The 14,967-nt window shown below is 32.6% G+C and overlaps 2 protein-coding genes across 2 annotated transcripts in view; one reads left to right on the plus strand and one right to left on the minus strand.

Annotated features, from left to right (window-relative positions):
• Positions 1-14,967, minus strand: part of LOC127705798 (uncharacterized) — a 55,465-nt gene that overhangs the window by 11,671 nt on the left and 28,827 nt on the right. The window lies entirely within an intron of this gene.
• On the plus strand, positions 11,019-14,730 carry LOC127704424 (uncharacterized). Its single transcript, XM_052208462.1, has 2 exons — positions 11,019-11,078; positions 12,919-14,730. Exon 2 carries the CDS (start codon positions 12,932-12,934, stop codon positions 14,648-14,650), a length of 1,719 nt encoding a protein of 572 aa, XP_052064422.1. The 5' UTR covers positions 11,019-11,078; positions 12,919-12,931; the 3' UTR covers positions 14,651-14,730.

Genomic DNA, 14,967 nt, shown 5'->3' on the forward strand with positions numbered 1-14,967 from the left:
TTATTTGGCAAAACCTTCCGGAACTTTGGGTTCTCGAAGCTCAACAATTTCGTACTTTATTTGTTCTTTTTAACTTTTTTGATTCGAACGTCACCAATGAATCTTTTGTAGACGAAACGCATGTCTAGCGTACAAAATTGTATTCTGGTACCTATGATTAGTTTATTAATGATGATCAAATTGGTGTTTTGTGTGCAAACTATTTAAGGTGACAAACACAAAAACAAATCTACAGTCTAAAAATTCATTCTCCTCTTTCATTTTCTTCTTGCCAAAAAAAGGGGGCAATAACATAATTTGCCGATCTACCTCATTTGAAAGTGGGATGGGGAATGCCTCATTGCCCCTGTTTCGTATGAATTATAACCGCGAAGTTTGACACACGAATACAGCTAAAAACAATGCAAACTTGATTTTGGTAAAAGTATGGCCCGTAAGGAATACATATACATTGTACTGTATGTCAATTGGATTTCATGAATTCTTCGCGTTTCATGACGTTTCTTATGCTAGTAAGTCTTTTAAATTGCATTTGATATGGCCTTTACTTTGTGCAAAAACAGCTAATTTATCTTGCGTATATCGACTCTTTTCTTTAAGTGGAATATCCATATACATGTAGTCTCTAGCTGTCTGTTATAAGCAGGAGCTGGAAAGAAATGCTTCCGATAATATCGCTTCTTAAACTTTGTCGTCCCAAAAAAACACACAATCAGAAATTATATTTAATACAAATGAATATCTAAACCAATCTTTATTGAATATAGCTTTTTACATAATAACCAGACAGCTTGTCAAGTTAAGCACCTTTAAAACTTAAATGTTTTGTGCTGTATATTCACCTATAATCTCTCCTTACCACACAAATGCATGTATGCTGTTCTCATATTTGCGAAGCTTCTTGTCTAGTAAAGTCCGACCCTCGTTTTTTTCTGTTGCATAGTCACATGCAGTATTTCCCTACCAACTGGACGTCTTTACTGTTCTTAATTTCTTGTAGTGTTTATAAGAGTAGTTATAGGATCGTTCTACCTACATTGTTCTTTTTTTTAACAGAAAAATCTTTTTTTTTATTATTATTTTAAATAAGTAATATTCAAGAAGATGAACATTCACTATTACATACAATTCATGGTTCCTCTATATTGCGTAGTTCACTGAAGTCAGTTGCAACGATGTCAACTCGCTTATAATACGATGAATATCTGGCTTTCAAAATTTCGGTTTTCGAACAATCTATAGAGCCATAAACTATATAATAGTTTTAGATAACAAAATTGGTTTGATTATGCCCATGTGAAGAGAAAGATCACTACTGACTTAGGGTTAATATAATAAAAGTCTAGTAAAGCGATCTTTTACAATGTCCAAAGAGCATTTTGTACAAAATCGAGACAAGAAAGTTAAACAATCATACTTTTTTTTTCGTATTTCAATTGTAAATAATCCAAACAAAGTTAATTGTGTTCAGCAAAAAAATAGATTATTTTTATCTGCTAAGTTTATAAAAAAAAAAAATCACATAAAGGTTTTTAACTATTCTTTCAATTTTCACTAAATAATTACTTGACTTTGGTCATTTAATAGTTAATTGACTTTGGTTTTTCTCTACCAGGTAAGTAAAAGTTCTGACCAGTTGAATGGTATGGTTTGACGAAACACCTTGCAGTTCGATCATACTTTTGAATGAATAGAGCAGTACAATCAATCCAGGGTACAAATATCTATCAAGTGCTGACGGTATTTTTTTTAGTCCTTACGGACTGCGATTAACGATTGTAAAAGACTATACTGGTTTAACTTACTTGTGACATTTTCTCTGATATTTCAATTCTTGAATATTTAAGGAATAAGTGGCACATGGATACATCTGTAAGTACTGCCTGCAACGTGTGTGCTGGGCAGTCCATATCTAAACAAGCTGTCAAATGGTGTCCCGAATGTGAGGAAGCCTATTGTTCGGAATGTATTAAACACCATGGTTTTGCAAAGGTAACGAAAGATCATCAAGTCATAGCTGTAGAAATTTTTTTGAAATTACCGCCTTTTGTACTAGAAACCAGCATCACTTACAAAACATAGATCACGTTTCCAAAATTACTGTAGGAGTCACGAGAGTCCCTGTTGCAAACGATGCATCGACACAGATCATAAGAAATGTTTCGATTTGCCTCCTCTTGATGATGTCATCCAGGACATAAAATCATCGGTCGCGTTTGCGGATATCGAGGAACGTCTGCATAGTCTAAAGCAATTTTTTTCTGAAGTCATAACAGTAAAAGAAGAAAATTTAAATGAAATCAAACTTCAACGTTAGACGATAGAAAAACAAATCAGAAAAATGCGAATAGAAATTAATCAGCGTCTTGATATCTTAGAGAAGGAAATATTGCACGAACTGTCCATATCAAAGCAGATGAAGGTACAGTCCACTCGAATAGAAAGCCTACTTGAAAACATGGAACAAATAAAGCAGTATGCTTCGAATTTGCAGACCTTTTTGAGCACGAAAGAAATAGACAGGGAACTGTATAAAACTGAAAAGGAAGTTAAAGTTTTATGCAAAGATGGCAGTTTGAATAAATACGGTATCTCATTTATTAAGGACGACAAGCTGTGAAATGTCATGGAAGACTTACAGTCTTTAGGAGAAGTTGCAATTACCTGTCAACAGACGGAAATCGTTCATGCGAAATCAAAAGTAAAACAAGCACAAATAGTTGCCTTACCGTGCACAAATTTTGAAAACATGACTCTTGTACTTGAAAAAAAGGTTGTGGTTCCTAAATCAGGTAAAATTGCATTTGGTGTAGTTGCGGGATGTGTAGTATTACAAAACAAAAACTTTTTTTTCCAATTTTGATTACATTAATAGTAGCAATGATTGTTTATGTTTACTTCACAAAAATGGCATCGAAATATTTGTTTTGAAACCTGACCAAATTGGAATTACCCCTTGTGACATTGCTGCTATCAATGAAACAGCAGTAGCGATAACACCTGCTCTTCCTTCCAAATCAATTGTAATCTTCAATATTGAAACCAGAAAGGTATCAAAAGTGATAGAAACTAAACAACAATGTGGTGTTTGGATATCATGTTTCGAAAATACTCTGATATACAGTTGCGGGAAAGAAGGTTTAGGAATCAGATCATTGGAAACAGGAAATGTGTGTCCTATAACATAAGAAAGATCAAAAATCAGACGGAAATGGCTTTATACATCTGATCAGCACGAAGTACCAAAGAAACTTTATAAAATAAAGACAAGGACACAAAAAACCGATCTCACAGTAACTCAAAGTAACTTCTGGTGAAAAATATTCAATTCATAATCAGCACGAAGTTGGACAAGTAATATATCAATATTAGGAGAACGGTACTGGAAAGTAAGTGAAAGTTCATAAAACGAATATCGAAACATTGGAAAGAATTACTAGCGATTGAAAAAAGATATTCAAATTAAAAACATGTTGCTACAATGTATATATTAAGTAATAGTAGTGAAACCAGAGTTATTTTTTTAAACATAAATTTACCTGAAGAACACACCAACATCTGTGGTAAGAGGAAAATATGTACATGAAAAGGTTGGTTGTAAAAACCCCGAATAGTCACGTTTTGTGAAAATGAGGTCAAAGGTCAAATCTTAAATATATCATATATTCAAGGTTTACAAAAACAGACGGAAATTTGAGATATATTCAGAAAAATGCTACAACAAAGATTTACTTAAAACCATATATTACTAAGGATGTCAACAAAATTTTGGAACTACAGCTGTCCTTCCGCAATAAATTTGCATCAGTGGGAAATCTATTGAACGAGAACAAAAGAAAATTCACTCTTCTTATGATAGAGTAGAGAAAATCCTTAACAAAACAATGCCGGTGACGATACTGATCAAAAGTTATTTCTAAATAACAATTGTAAAGTTTGAAGAAACTATTTGTCAAACTGTGTTATTATAAATATACATGCACAATACACGATGCTTTATTTTTTGTATTTATCGAGATAATTGCGTTAGAAGCTTGTGAAACTGAAATCTAAAAAAATGTTAATCTTTGCTGCATATTAATATTAAAAATTGGGGAAAACATAATTTACATACAAAATCTATATCTTTCGGAGTGTTCCACAAAGTCCTCAGCTTGTTCAAATTTCCCCAAATATACCTATTTTTCACATCTGAGTTTCCAAGTACACCGGTCTGCTCTTGTCACATGAACATTCAATATAGAAATATTGTATTTTATGTCTGTCTGTATAGGTTAAAAAATAAAAAAGATAAATATTTTGATGAAGTAAGTATCATTTTACTACTTTTTATACATTTTAAGGAAAGGTCGTTTCGATTTTTCTACATGTGTTTGTGGTCTTTTCAATTTATTCACATTCAATGTTTACATTGGGATAAGGTCCGTTTTAATTTGCTTTATTTCAAAAGTGCTAATCTTTGCTGCATATCAATCGATTCCTTTTGGAATTTTTTTCCTAACTTTAATTGATTTAGCTACATATATAGAAGGATAATAAGTATGTTTTAGAGAGGTATACATCCCGGAGAAACTAAATTGAAGTTAGTTCTCAAGGAATGTTCGCATAACAACATTTTAAACCAATTTTAGATCAAGCTCCTATAACCTGCTGTACTCGTCGTTTGCTATTTACGATGGAAAATGATAACATTGAATGGAAGTTTTGTTTTATATCAACTTTTTTCTATTTTTACTATTTGCCAGAACTTTTTCCAATGCATTTATAATTGATAGCGTCCTTGCTAAAACGGGACAAATATTGAAAAGGGGGACAATATTTTGTCACTACATTTCCGACTTTGCATACGGGGCATCATGTACAAGGATTAAACTTTAGTGCTCCGACAGGGAAGAAGTTCCAGCAGTAGTAATGCCAGCCGTGTTGTTGTTTATTTCTAGTAAAATCTAGTGATGTTTATGTTTTGCATTCGGAGATGTCATTAATGCGATAGAGAGAACAGGAGTATGGCTGCTGAAATTTATGACACAAAGTCAACCAGACTAAGACGACGTCCGATAAATTTCGGTAAAATTACGCCAAATTTTATATAAATAACCCTATATTCATTAGCTTGGTTGTAAGCAGTAATCGTCTATCAATAGATTCATGATAGGAAATGCAAATCTCTTCCTATACAAAGTTATGCACAGAAAAACCGCTGTTCACGGGGATGGGTCGCTTTTTTGTGATGTCAAATATATTGATGGGGAGCAATTTCACGGAGGTAGTTTTTAATATATCAATGGGTAGAAATGAATATGTCTTCATTTTCTGTTAAGATATCAGTAAAACCTCTGATCTGATCTATTAATTTCAAAATATGAATATGAATCACGGATCCCACGTGGTTAACATCTCATTGAAATATGATGTCATGAAAGTTGGGAAATATATGAATGATTAGAGATTTTCGCATACACCAAAATTTACGAATGGGGATGTTTTTCAAAACCCAGCCGGATGTCTGTACGAATTTTTTTTTTTTTTTTTTTTTGGCGTAGACAAATGTTTTCATTTTATTTAAAAAATTATAAAATTTATGAAATATTTATTTGTATATTCCATAACAAATCCACTCCATTGCTCTAATAGGTGGTAAAAGTGTAAAAACAAATGTCCGTCAACATCGTTGTTTTCTGTCATATACGCATATGACGTCACATGAAGTACACGATTTTTTCTCGTGACTAAAATATTATTTTCATTCCAACTGGATTCCGATGGTTTAACAATATCTTCATAGAAAAAAATTCCCGAATTTTTTTGTCGGATCTTTTTCTGCTGATCTGATATATGATATCACGCAGGACGCTGTACAAAATAGACAAGACTCATAAATGCTATGATTTAAGTGTCAAATATATAAACAAGATTCTTTTTGTTAGTAAGAGAGACTTTTCACGTGATTTATTCATGATCGCTTTATCAACTCTTTAAGGGGTCAGGCGAAAATTGCCTGTTAATATCAAAATGTCCGTTCGTATTCAACATAGTTTTCCCAGTGGCATTTTAAATATCCCACCCTTCATCCCGTTAACCCACTTTATAACATCATATTGCAATATTCTTATGTAAACAGGCTTGTTATATTTTATTTCTTTTGTTTCTCATTTCTGACGAAGAAAATCATTTTTATGACAAAGATAAATATAGATTCTACCACTGCTATCGAGTGTGATAAAATATTTATCCACTAGAGACAGTTAAATTTTCAAATTTAAAACGCGAGGTCCGCCGAGCGTTTAAAATATTTAAATTTAACTGTCGAGAGTGTATAAATATCGTATTGCACGAGATTTGGTGGTGAAATCTGATTCTCTAATGATTTTTAAACGATATAAAGACAATATTTATCCTTCTTTCCAAACGACCTACAAAAAGATGTGTTCTTTCTACGTGACGTCACAAGGCATGGTCGGTTTTTTTTCATGACGTCACAATAAGAATTTCAGAGAAAAGCAAGAATATTTGATGTCATAATCGAATTTTGACCAACGAAGAACTGAGATCAAACGAGCCACACATTGATTAAATAAAAGTAATCAAAAGATCATGGAAGGCATAAATCGAGTAAGAATTAGAGAAATTTGTATATCTGTTAGATTCACGCATGTGCATGATGATGAGGAAATGGTGATAGCTGAGTCATTTTCAACTTGATAAGCACTAGCTATATCAATTCTAACAACTTTAAATATATTTCCATTCCATGGAGTACAATATCACAAACCATAAAATTGTATTATCAGTGTTATTGCATCAGTGTTGACTGCAGCGAATTCAGACTTTAGGAGAGATGATGTGGCTCTTCCAATTTACATCCTGAATTATATAACATAATAGTAGTTGTATAAAAATGAGGGAGTTTGGTATGATTGCCAATGACATAATTTTCCACCAGAGTTTAAATGAAGTGGATGTCAAAATGAAATATAGGCAACCATACGACCTTTAACAATGAGAAAAAAAATCGTACCGTATAATCGGCTATAAAAGGCCCCGACATGAAAAATGTGAAACAATCCAAATAAGAAAACCAATGGTCTAATTTATAACAAATTACGAAAAACAAACTTGACAAAAATGAACCAGACAAACATGAACCAACGAAACCCACTAAAATTTGATTTTTTAACAATATCAGAACGGTTATGAAATCGCATTAAAACACTTTTAATGAAAGATAATTACGATACATAAACTATTTTTGAATTGATAAGTACAACAGTAGTATACCGCTGTTCAATAGTCATATATCGATTAAGCGAAAATAAATCCGAGTAACAAACCAAAACCGAGGGAAACACATCAACTATACGATGAAAACAGCGGAATAACAGAAACACTGAACTGCTTCGAAAACAAACGACAACATTTTTGGAAACCGACTATTTGATAACAACTGCCATATTCCTGACTTGGTACAGTGAATTGAAATATTCTTGCTTCATAATGGGGGTATTTTTTGTGCTATTACTCCATCTCGTTTCTTTATTCATAAATAAATTTGAGGCAGTTGTCTGCATGAAGTTACGACAAATCGTCAAACACTTCTTCAAAAAATGAATATCTGAAAAAAGTTGATTCTAGTAGTTGAAGTTACAGAGATAAATATATTTACTCCTACACAAAACTTAACCGTTTAATAGAAGAGAAGCTATAATCAAAATCATTGAATCATGAAATATTGATTACATGACCTATTCTACTTGAGATATGAACTTTTTTGTAATGTGTTTATTGCAAAAAAAAATATCCATATCATATACAATTCTCAACAGATCAAGGTTTTCAGTCAGTATCAACAAATGAAAAGGTAAGACGAGCAGATCTCAAAGATATATTCTTTTCTAGAGATAAATCATTTGACAAAATTTTAAATCAATATTGATATTTTAAATGATAAACCTAGAAAGTCTGGATTGGGAGAATATATCTACGTAACGTAAAGTATAATAGTTTTAATTAATCAATTTATTCTTATTTTGGGGTCATACATTCGCCTCTTTATTAAAACAGTTGTCTGAGGATGGGTTTTTTTTCAGTTGCGGATCATTCAGTTAGATACTCATGCTAAAAAGATATAATTGCTTTTTATGCTAAATAAATGAATCTTGAGAATCGCTGTATCGCTAGGCTTATTTTATGTATTTTACATGTTTAAAGCAGGCAATGACGTCATATTCAGTGGTGGTATGCACGCAAAGTCTCCAGTCAATTGAGGCGGCAGTTTTCCAGCAAGTTTCCGACTTCGAACATTTCGGAAATCTTTTAAAACTCGTAAACAAGAACTTATCTATTTTTGTTTTGCCTGACATATTCATTTATGGCTCATTTCAAAGAAACAGTATTGATCTCTCGAACAGTGTAAAGTTAGAGAAGCTTCAAACAAAACCGTTTATGAAAAAAATTTACTCGAAACTATCACCTCTTATTTTTTTAGTCCATCGTCAATCCCATGTTTAAAGAGAGACAAATCGGCCTCACTTATCAATGAATGATCAGAAAGGTGTACAATGGGGATATTCATTAAAAAAAGGAATAATGTGCAAACATGTCTTCATCAAGCAGAAATACAAGCTTGTTGATAATAGAAATATCATATGAAAATTCAAAAAGAGTACGATTTTTCTGTCTTAAAGTTATATAAAACTTCAAATTAAAAAAAAAAGGATACATATGTTTTTTATTACTAAATGGCTAGTTTTTATTATAAAACTTATATACATAATCTTTTTTGAAGAAAATTCTTTAATTTGTCCAAATTTAGAAGAAATTTACTTTCTTTTAATTGTTAGCTTCCAGCCAACAATTCGCCGACATGTCTTCCGTATGCAGTTACCTCAGCATGACCTTTCTCGTAAAATTTCGGAGATGGCAATACGCAAGTGCGAAGGGGAAAACCAAATTGGCAGAGAGAGTCAACAAACGTAAACATCGCTCCGTCATCCAAATAAACTGTATATATATATCTTATTGTACATGTTAAACACGTGCTTACCTGAATATTCATGCTTCTTTGTTGATTGTTTACAAAGGTGACAATCGGTAAACTTCGGTTTCAAAACACGACCATTAATTAGCTGCCATATTTTCACAACAACACTGACCAAGTGAAATATTTTTTTTTGACAATAATACGATATGGATACGTAAAAAATGATAAAATCGTGCACAGAAGAATAAGTTTATGATATATCCATGCATTGGTTCAAGAATTGGATTAACATTATGTTTCACCAGTCACTTGTTTCATATGACTTTAAATGTATCTTTGAAACAATAATGATATAAATAAAAAAAAAATACCAATTAATGAGTTGCATATCTTAGTCAATTAAACAATTTCTTGGTAACTTAAATAGCTGAAGTGATACTAAAGATGCAAAGTTTCCTTGTTTGCATCTTGGACTATAGTGAAATAGTCATTACAATATAAGCTTTTGTGCTGCAATTGCCGCTACCCGTCTCGGCAAAGAAAAAAAGGAACAATTTCCAGTACGCTGCAACTATTATAATAAAAAAAAAACCGCAAAACCGAGATACAAATACTACCCATTTTATATATGTTTCTCCTAAAACCAATCGCATGAAGAAATATTTAAAGTCAGACCAACAATATGAATAATAGATGTGGATTACATACGTAAATGCTGGAGATAAAATCCATCAACACAATAACTCAAAAGCATGACATCTATTCTACAATTGTGGAAAAGGATCTAATTACCAGTTGTCGATTTTAGTCTATTTTCCTCAGGAGCACAAATGTGATTGTCAATTAAGTCCATATAGTGTAAACATGCGCGAGTGAAACGTATTATTTGAGCCAGCCCCTATACGCTACACGATGGGACAGAAGGTACCGGTATGTTACTTTTCGGAAATGGAATGTTGACAATTCGAAATGTGAAAGTTTCAATATCTTCAACTTTGATTCCTTCACCAACCGCGTTGCAATTTTAAGACGTCTTGGTCTTTTATCATATTACGTTTTATCTGACTGCATTATGATCATACTCCTCAATTGGTTGAAGCATTTTTTACTCATCTTTTCTTTTAATTTTAAATCGAGAATGGAAATGGGGAATGTGTCAAAGAGACAACAACCCAACAAAAGCAGAAAACAGCCGAAGACCACAAATGGGTCTTCAACACAGCGAGAATATCCCGCACCCAGAGGCGGGCTTCAGCAGGCCCTAAAAATGTGTATTAGTTCAGTGAAAATTGACGCCACACTAAACTCCAAAACATATTGATGAAGAAAACATCATATTGTGGTGCCTTTCTTTTTAATGCTACGGCAAATTGAAAGTACCCCTTTTTTACAGAGTTTCCCATTTTTCATCAATTTTTACCTATTTTGGGCTATTATCATGAACAAAATCACAGTTTCACAATTAAATTTTTTTCAGACTTTCACTTAAGATGGAGTGGACCAATCGGAATAAATTTAACTTAAAAAAAAATATACATGGGTGTTAATATTAGAAAGTTATAAAATTTTGTTCATATCATTTCAAATTCTCTGTCATAAATGATAGAAAAAAACTAAGAATTATTAAAAGAAAAATTGAAATGGGATGTACATATTTTAGTAGAATAATTTCTTTGTACCATTACCCATTTCTTTTCAATCTTGTCTGATGACACTGACCGAATTGGTTTTAAAATTTTAAAATTTTATTTCTCAAAAACTACTTATTGTAAGTATACAATATTTCACAGAGTTTAGTTTGATTGTAATATTTTTCAATTCATTAATATTTTCCACTTGTATCACATGTTTTGGAAATAATTCCCGAACGAGATTTCAACGAGACTAAAACATCAGAAAATAACATCCTAAGTCGTGGTATAATGGCTGCATGAATTAAGAATCTATGACTATATGGCTACAATATTCCCCACCGAAGGCCTCTTTTATTCTTTTGTATACGTTGACATGGTTAATACAAACATTGATCATGGGACCGTTTAAATTCCTCGTAGCTTATTGGCTGTTTACACCATCTTATACATTTAGAGGTTAATTGGTAAGATTGTTTTATTATCAGAATGTTATACTATGCAAAAATTCTTGTTAAAAAAATAAGTATATTCCACAATTGATTTTATATTTAATCTTCTACGGAGGCAAAACTCTGACTTGGACAAGTTTCTTCTGTTAACAAAACTGTTTTTTTTGTCAACAACGACTTGACTTTGATAATCTATGATACCTATTGAGATTGATTGAGTGATTGTTACATGATTAACGTCATGTGGCAAATATTAATACCACAGGAATAAATAACTTAGCTGTATTTGGCAAAACCTTCCAGAATTGGGTCCTTTTTTACTGTTTTGATTGGAGCGTCACTGATGAGTCTTTTGTAGACGAAAAACTTGTAATCCTGGTATCTATGATTAGATTATTTAAGATGATCGTATTGATGTTTTATGTGCAAATTTTTAAAAGTGACAAAACAAAACACTTTTCTACCGTGTAAAATTCCAGAAGTAAGTCAGTTTCTACTTTCTTGCCAAAAAGACGGGAAGTAACATAATGTTTTCCACTCTACCATTTTTGAAGGTGGGGTGGGGAATACCTCATTTCCCCCTGCCGGCTTCTATGCCATGTTTCGGAGTGAAAAAAAAGGTATAGTATACATAAAGTCTAAGCTGAAATGAAATTATTTTTTTCTCTCTTTCTCTCAATATCTCCATGTTATTAACTTTATGTAAATATTCAGTAATTGATTCACTGACATGTACAAATGCATGCCCTCCACGGGCCCAAATTGTTTAAATAAAGATATAATATATTTATCAAACGCGTCAAGTACTTTAGGTTAAAGTTTAAGGATCAATCAACCTACATTTTATGCTTCTTTTGTTCAAAGAAAAAAATCTGTTTATTTCTTTATCATTTAAGATTAGGAATATTGAAGATGTAGACATCCATTGTGACATACAATTCATAATTTAGACGGGTGCCACATGTGGAGCAGGAGTTGTTTACCCTTCCGGAGCACCTGAGATCACCCCCAGTTATTATGGGGTTCGTGTTGCTTAGCCTTTTGTTTTCTATGTTGTGTTTTGTATACTATTGTTTGTCAGTTGGTCCTTTTCTTTTTTAGCCATGGCGTTGTCAGTTTATTTTCGACTCTTGTGTTTGAATGTCACTCTGATACCTTTCGCCTCTCATATATTGCATGGTTCACTGTATCTATTGCAGCAAAATCAACTCGCTTATAATATGTTGAATGTCTGACTTTCAAAATTTCGGTTTTCGGAAAATCCATTGAGCCATAAACTATATTTTAGTTTCAGTTTCCAAACTTGGTTTTATTATGCCCATTGGAAGAGAACAATCACTATACTGACTTGGTCCAATATAATAAAGGTCTAGGAAAATTATCTTTTACAATGTCTAAAGTGCATTTTATACAAAATCAAGACAAGAAAGTTGTATATTCATACAGTTTTGTTCGTATTTCAATTGTAAATAATCCAAACAAAGTTAATTGTTTAAGTCGAAAAAAACAGATTCATATTTTTTTACTTGCTTAATTTATAAAATAAAATCTCATAAAGTATTTTAAGTATTCTTTATCTTTTCACTTCGAATTATTACTTGACTGTGGTCCTTCTCTACCAGGTAAGGAAAATTTCTGACCAGTTGAATGGTATGGTTTGATGAAACACATTGCAGTTCAATCATACTTTTGAATGAATAGAGCAGCACAATCAATCCAGGGTACAAATATCTATCAAGTGATGACGGTATTTTTTTCCCCTTACGGACTGCGATTAACGATTGTAATAAACTATACTGGTTTAACTTACTTGTGACATTTTCCCTAATATATCAATTTTTTTATTTAATTTCAGGAAAACGTGGCACATGGCTACATCTGCAAGTGCTCCCTGTGACGTTTGTGCTGGGCAGTCCATATCAAAACAAGCTGTCAAATGGTGTCCAGAATGTGAAGAAGCCTATTGTTCGGAATGTATTAAACACCATGGTATTGCCAAGGCAACAAAAGATCATCAAGTCATTGCTGTAGAAAATTACTTGAAACTACCGTCTTTTGTATTAGAAACCAAGCATCATTGTGAAAAACATGGATCACGTTTCCAAAATTACTGTCGTAGTCACGAGAGTCCCTGTTGCAAACGATGCATCGACACAGATCATAAGAAATGTTTCGATTTGCCACCTCTTGATGATGTCATCAAGGACGCAAAATCATCAGTCGCGTTCGCAGATATTGAGGAACGTCTTTATAGTCTGAAGAAATTCTTTTCTGAACTGATTAAAGAAAAAGAAGGAAACTTAAATGAAATAAAACTTCAACGTAAGACGATCGAGAAACAAATCAGAAAAATACGACTGGACATTAATCAGCGTATCGATTTCTTAGAGAGGCAAATTGTGCACAAACTGTCCAACCAAGAGGATCGCCATCAAAAAAATATCGAAAAATTGTCAACGCAGTTAAAGGAACAATACACTCGAATAGAGAGCCTACTTGAAACCATTATATCAATTAAGCAGTATGCCTCTAATTTGCAGACTTTCTTGAGCACGGAAGAAGTGGACAGAGAGTTATACAAGAATGAAAAAGAAGTTGAAGTTTTATGCGAAGATGGCAGTTTGGATAGACCCAGTATATCATTTGTAATGGACGAAAAACTGGGAAATATCATTGGAGACTTTGAATCTTTTGGAGAAATATCAAGTACATATAAACAGACGAAAATCATTCATGAGAAGTCAAAAGTGAATCAAGCACAAAAAGTAAGCGGTCCATGCAAACATGTTGACAGTATGCAACTGTTACTTGAAAAGAAGGTAGTGGTTCCTAGACCAGGTAAAAGTGAATTTGGTTTAGTAACGGGATTTGTAGTATTTCAAAACAAAAACTTTCTATTTTCCTATTGTGATACCTTATTAAGTAACAATAGTTGTTTAAGTTTGCTTGACGAGAATGGCAGCAAAATATTTGATTTGAAACCTGACAAAATTGGAATTTCACCTTGTGACATTGCTGTAATCAATGAGACAACAGTAGCGATAACAACACCAAAGTCTTCCAAATCAATTGTTATCTTCAATATTGAAACCAGAAAGGTTTCCAAAGTGATAGACGCTAAATACGGCTGCTTTGGTATATCATTTTCCGAAAGTACTCTGATCTACAGTTGTGGAGAAGGAGGTTTAGAAATGAGATCATTGGACACAGGAAATGTTTATCCTTTGAAATTTGGAAGTTATACTTCCAATGAGTATGTCACTGTATTCAAGAATAAAATTTATAGTACCGATAGCTCGAGTGACATGGTAACCTGTTATGACATGAAAGGAAAAGTCCATTGGAGATGGCAAAATCGTGACGAAATTAAGAAAATGCGCGGAGTTGCCGTTGATAACAACTCAAATGTTTATGTTGCGGGTGTCAACTCAGGTCGCATTGCGATTATTTCACCCGACGGCAAAGTATTCAAATCTTTTAAACCAGAAGGTATAAAAATGCCAAGAACACTGTTTTATGATAAAAGGACGAATAAACTTCTGATTTGCGAACAAAATGGAGATGGAGGGATGTATTCCGTCTACTAAAGTTACCATCATGTTATTGTTTATTTTGTCAAATAATGTTCATGTAATACTTTAATATATAGAATATAATATAGAGGTGACTACTGCTTCGTACATCCAAAAGGTAGCATCACACACAAAATAGAAACAATAAATATACCAAAAACAACTTTGTTACAAAGAAACCAAAACGTCGCCAAACTTCTAAAGATGATGCAATTCTAAGACGATAAAAAAAAAAGAAAAGGCAGACTAGTTCACTACTCATCACAAACATATACGTTCGTGTCAATTCACACAATACTGAAAACTTATATTTGGGGCAAAACGAATTCTTC

The sequence above is a fragment of the Mytilus californianus genome, unplaced genomic scaffold (genome assembly GCF_021869535.1).
Source record: "Mytilus californianus isolate M0D057914Y unplaced genomic scaffold, xbMytCali1.0.p SCAF_6, whole genome shotgun sequence".
Taxonomy (NCBI): Eukaryota; Metazoa; Mollusca; class Bivalvia; order Mytilida; family Mytilidae; genus Mytilus; species Mytilus californianus.

What these genes read in the sequence shown, in the direction of transcription:
- LOC127704424 (XM_052208462.1), top strand. Translation starts at nt 12,932, where the DNA reads ATGGCTACATCTGCAAGTGCTCCCTGTGACGTTTGTGCTGGGCAGTCC.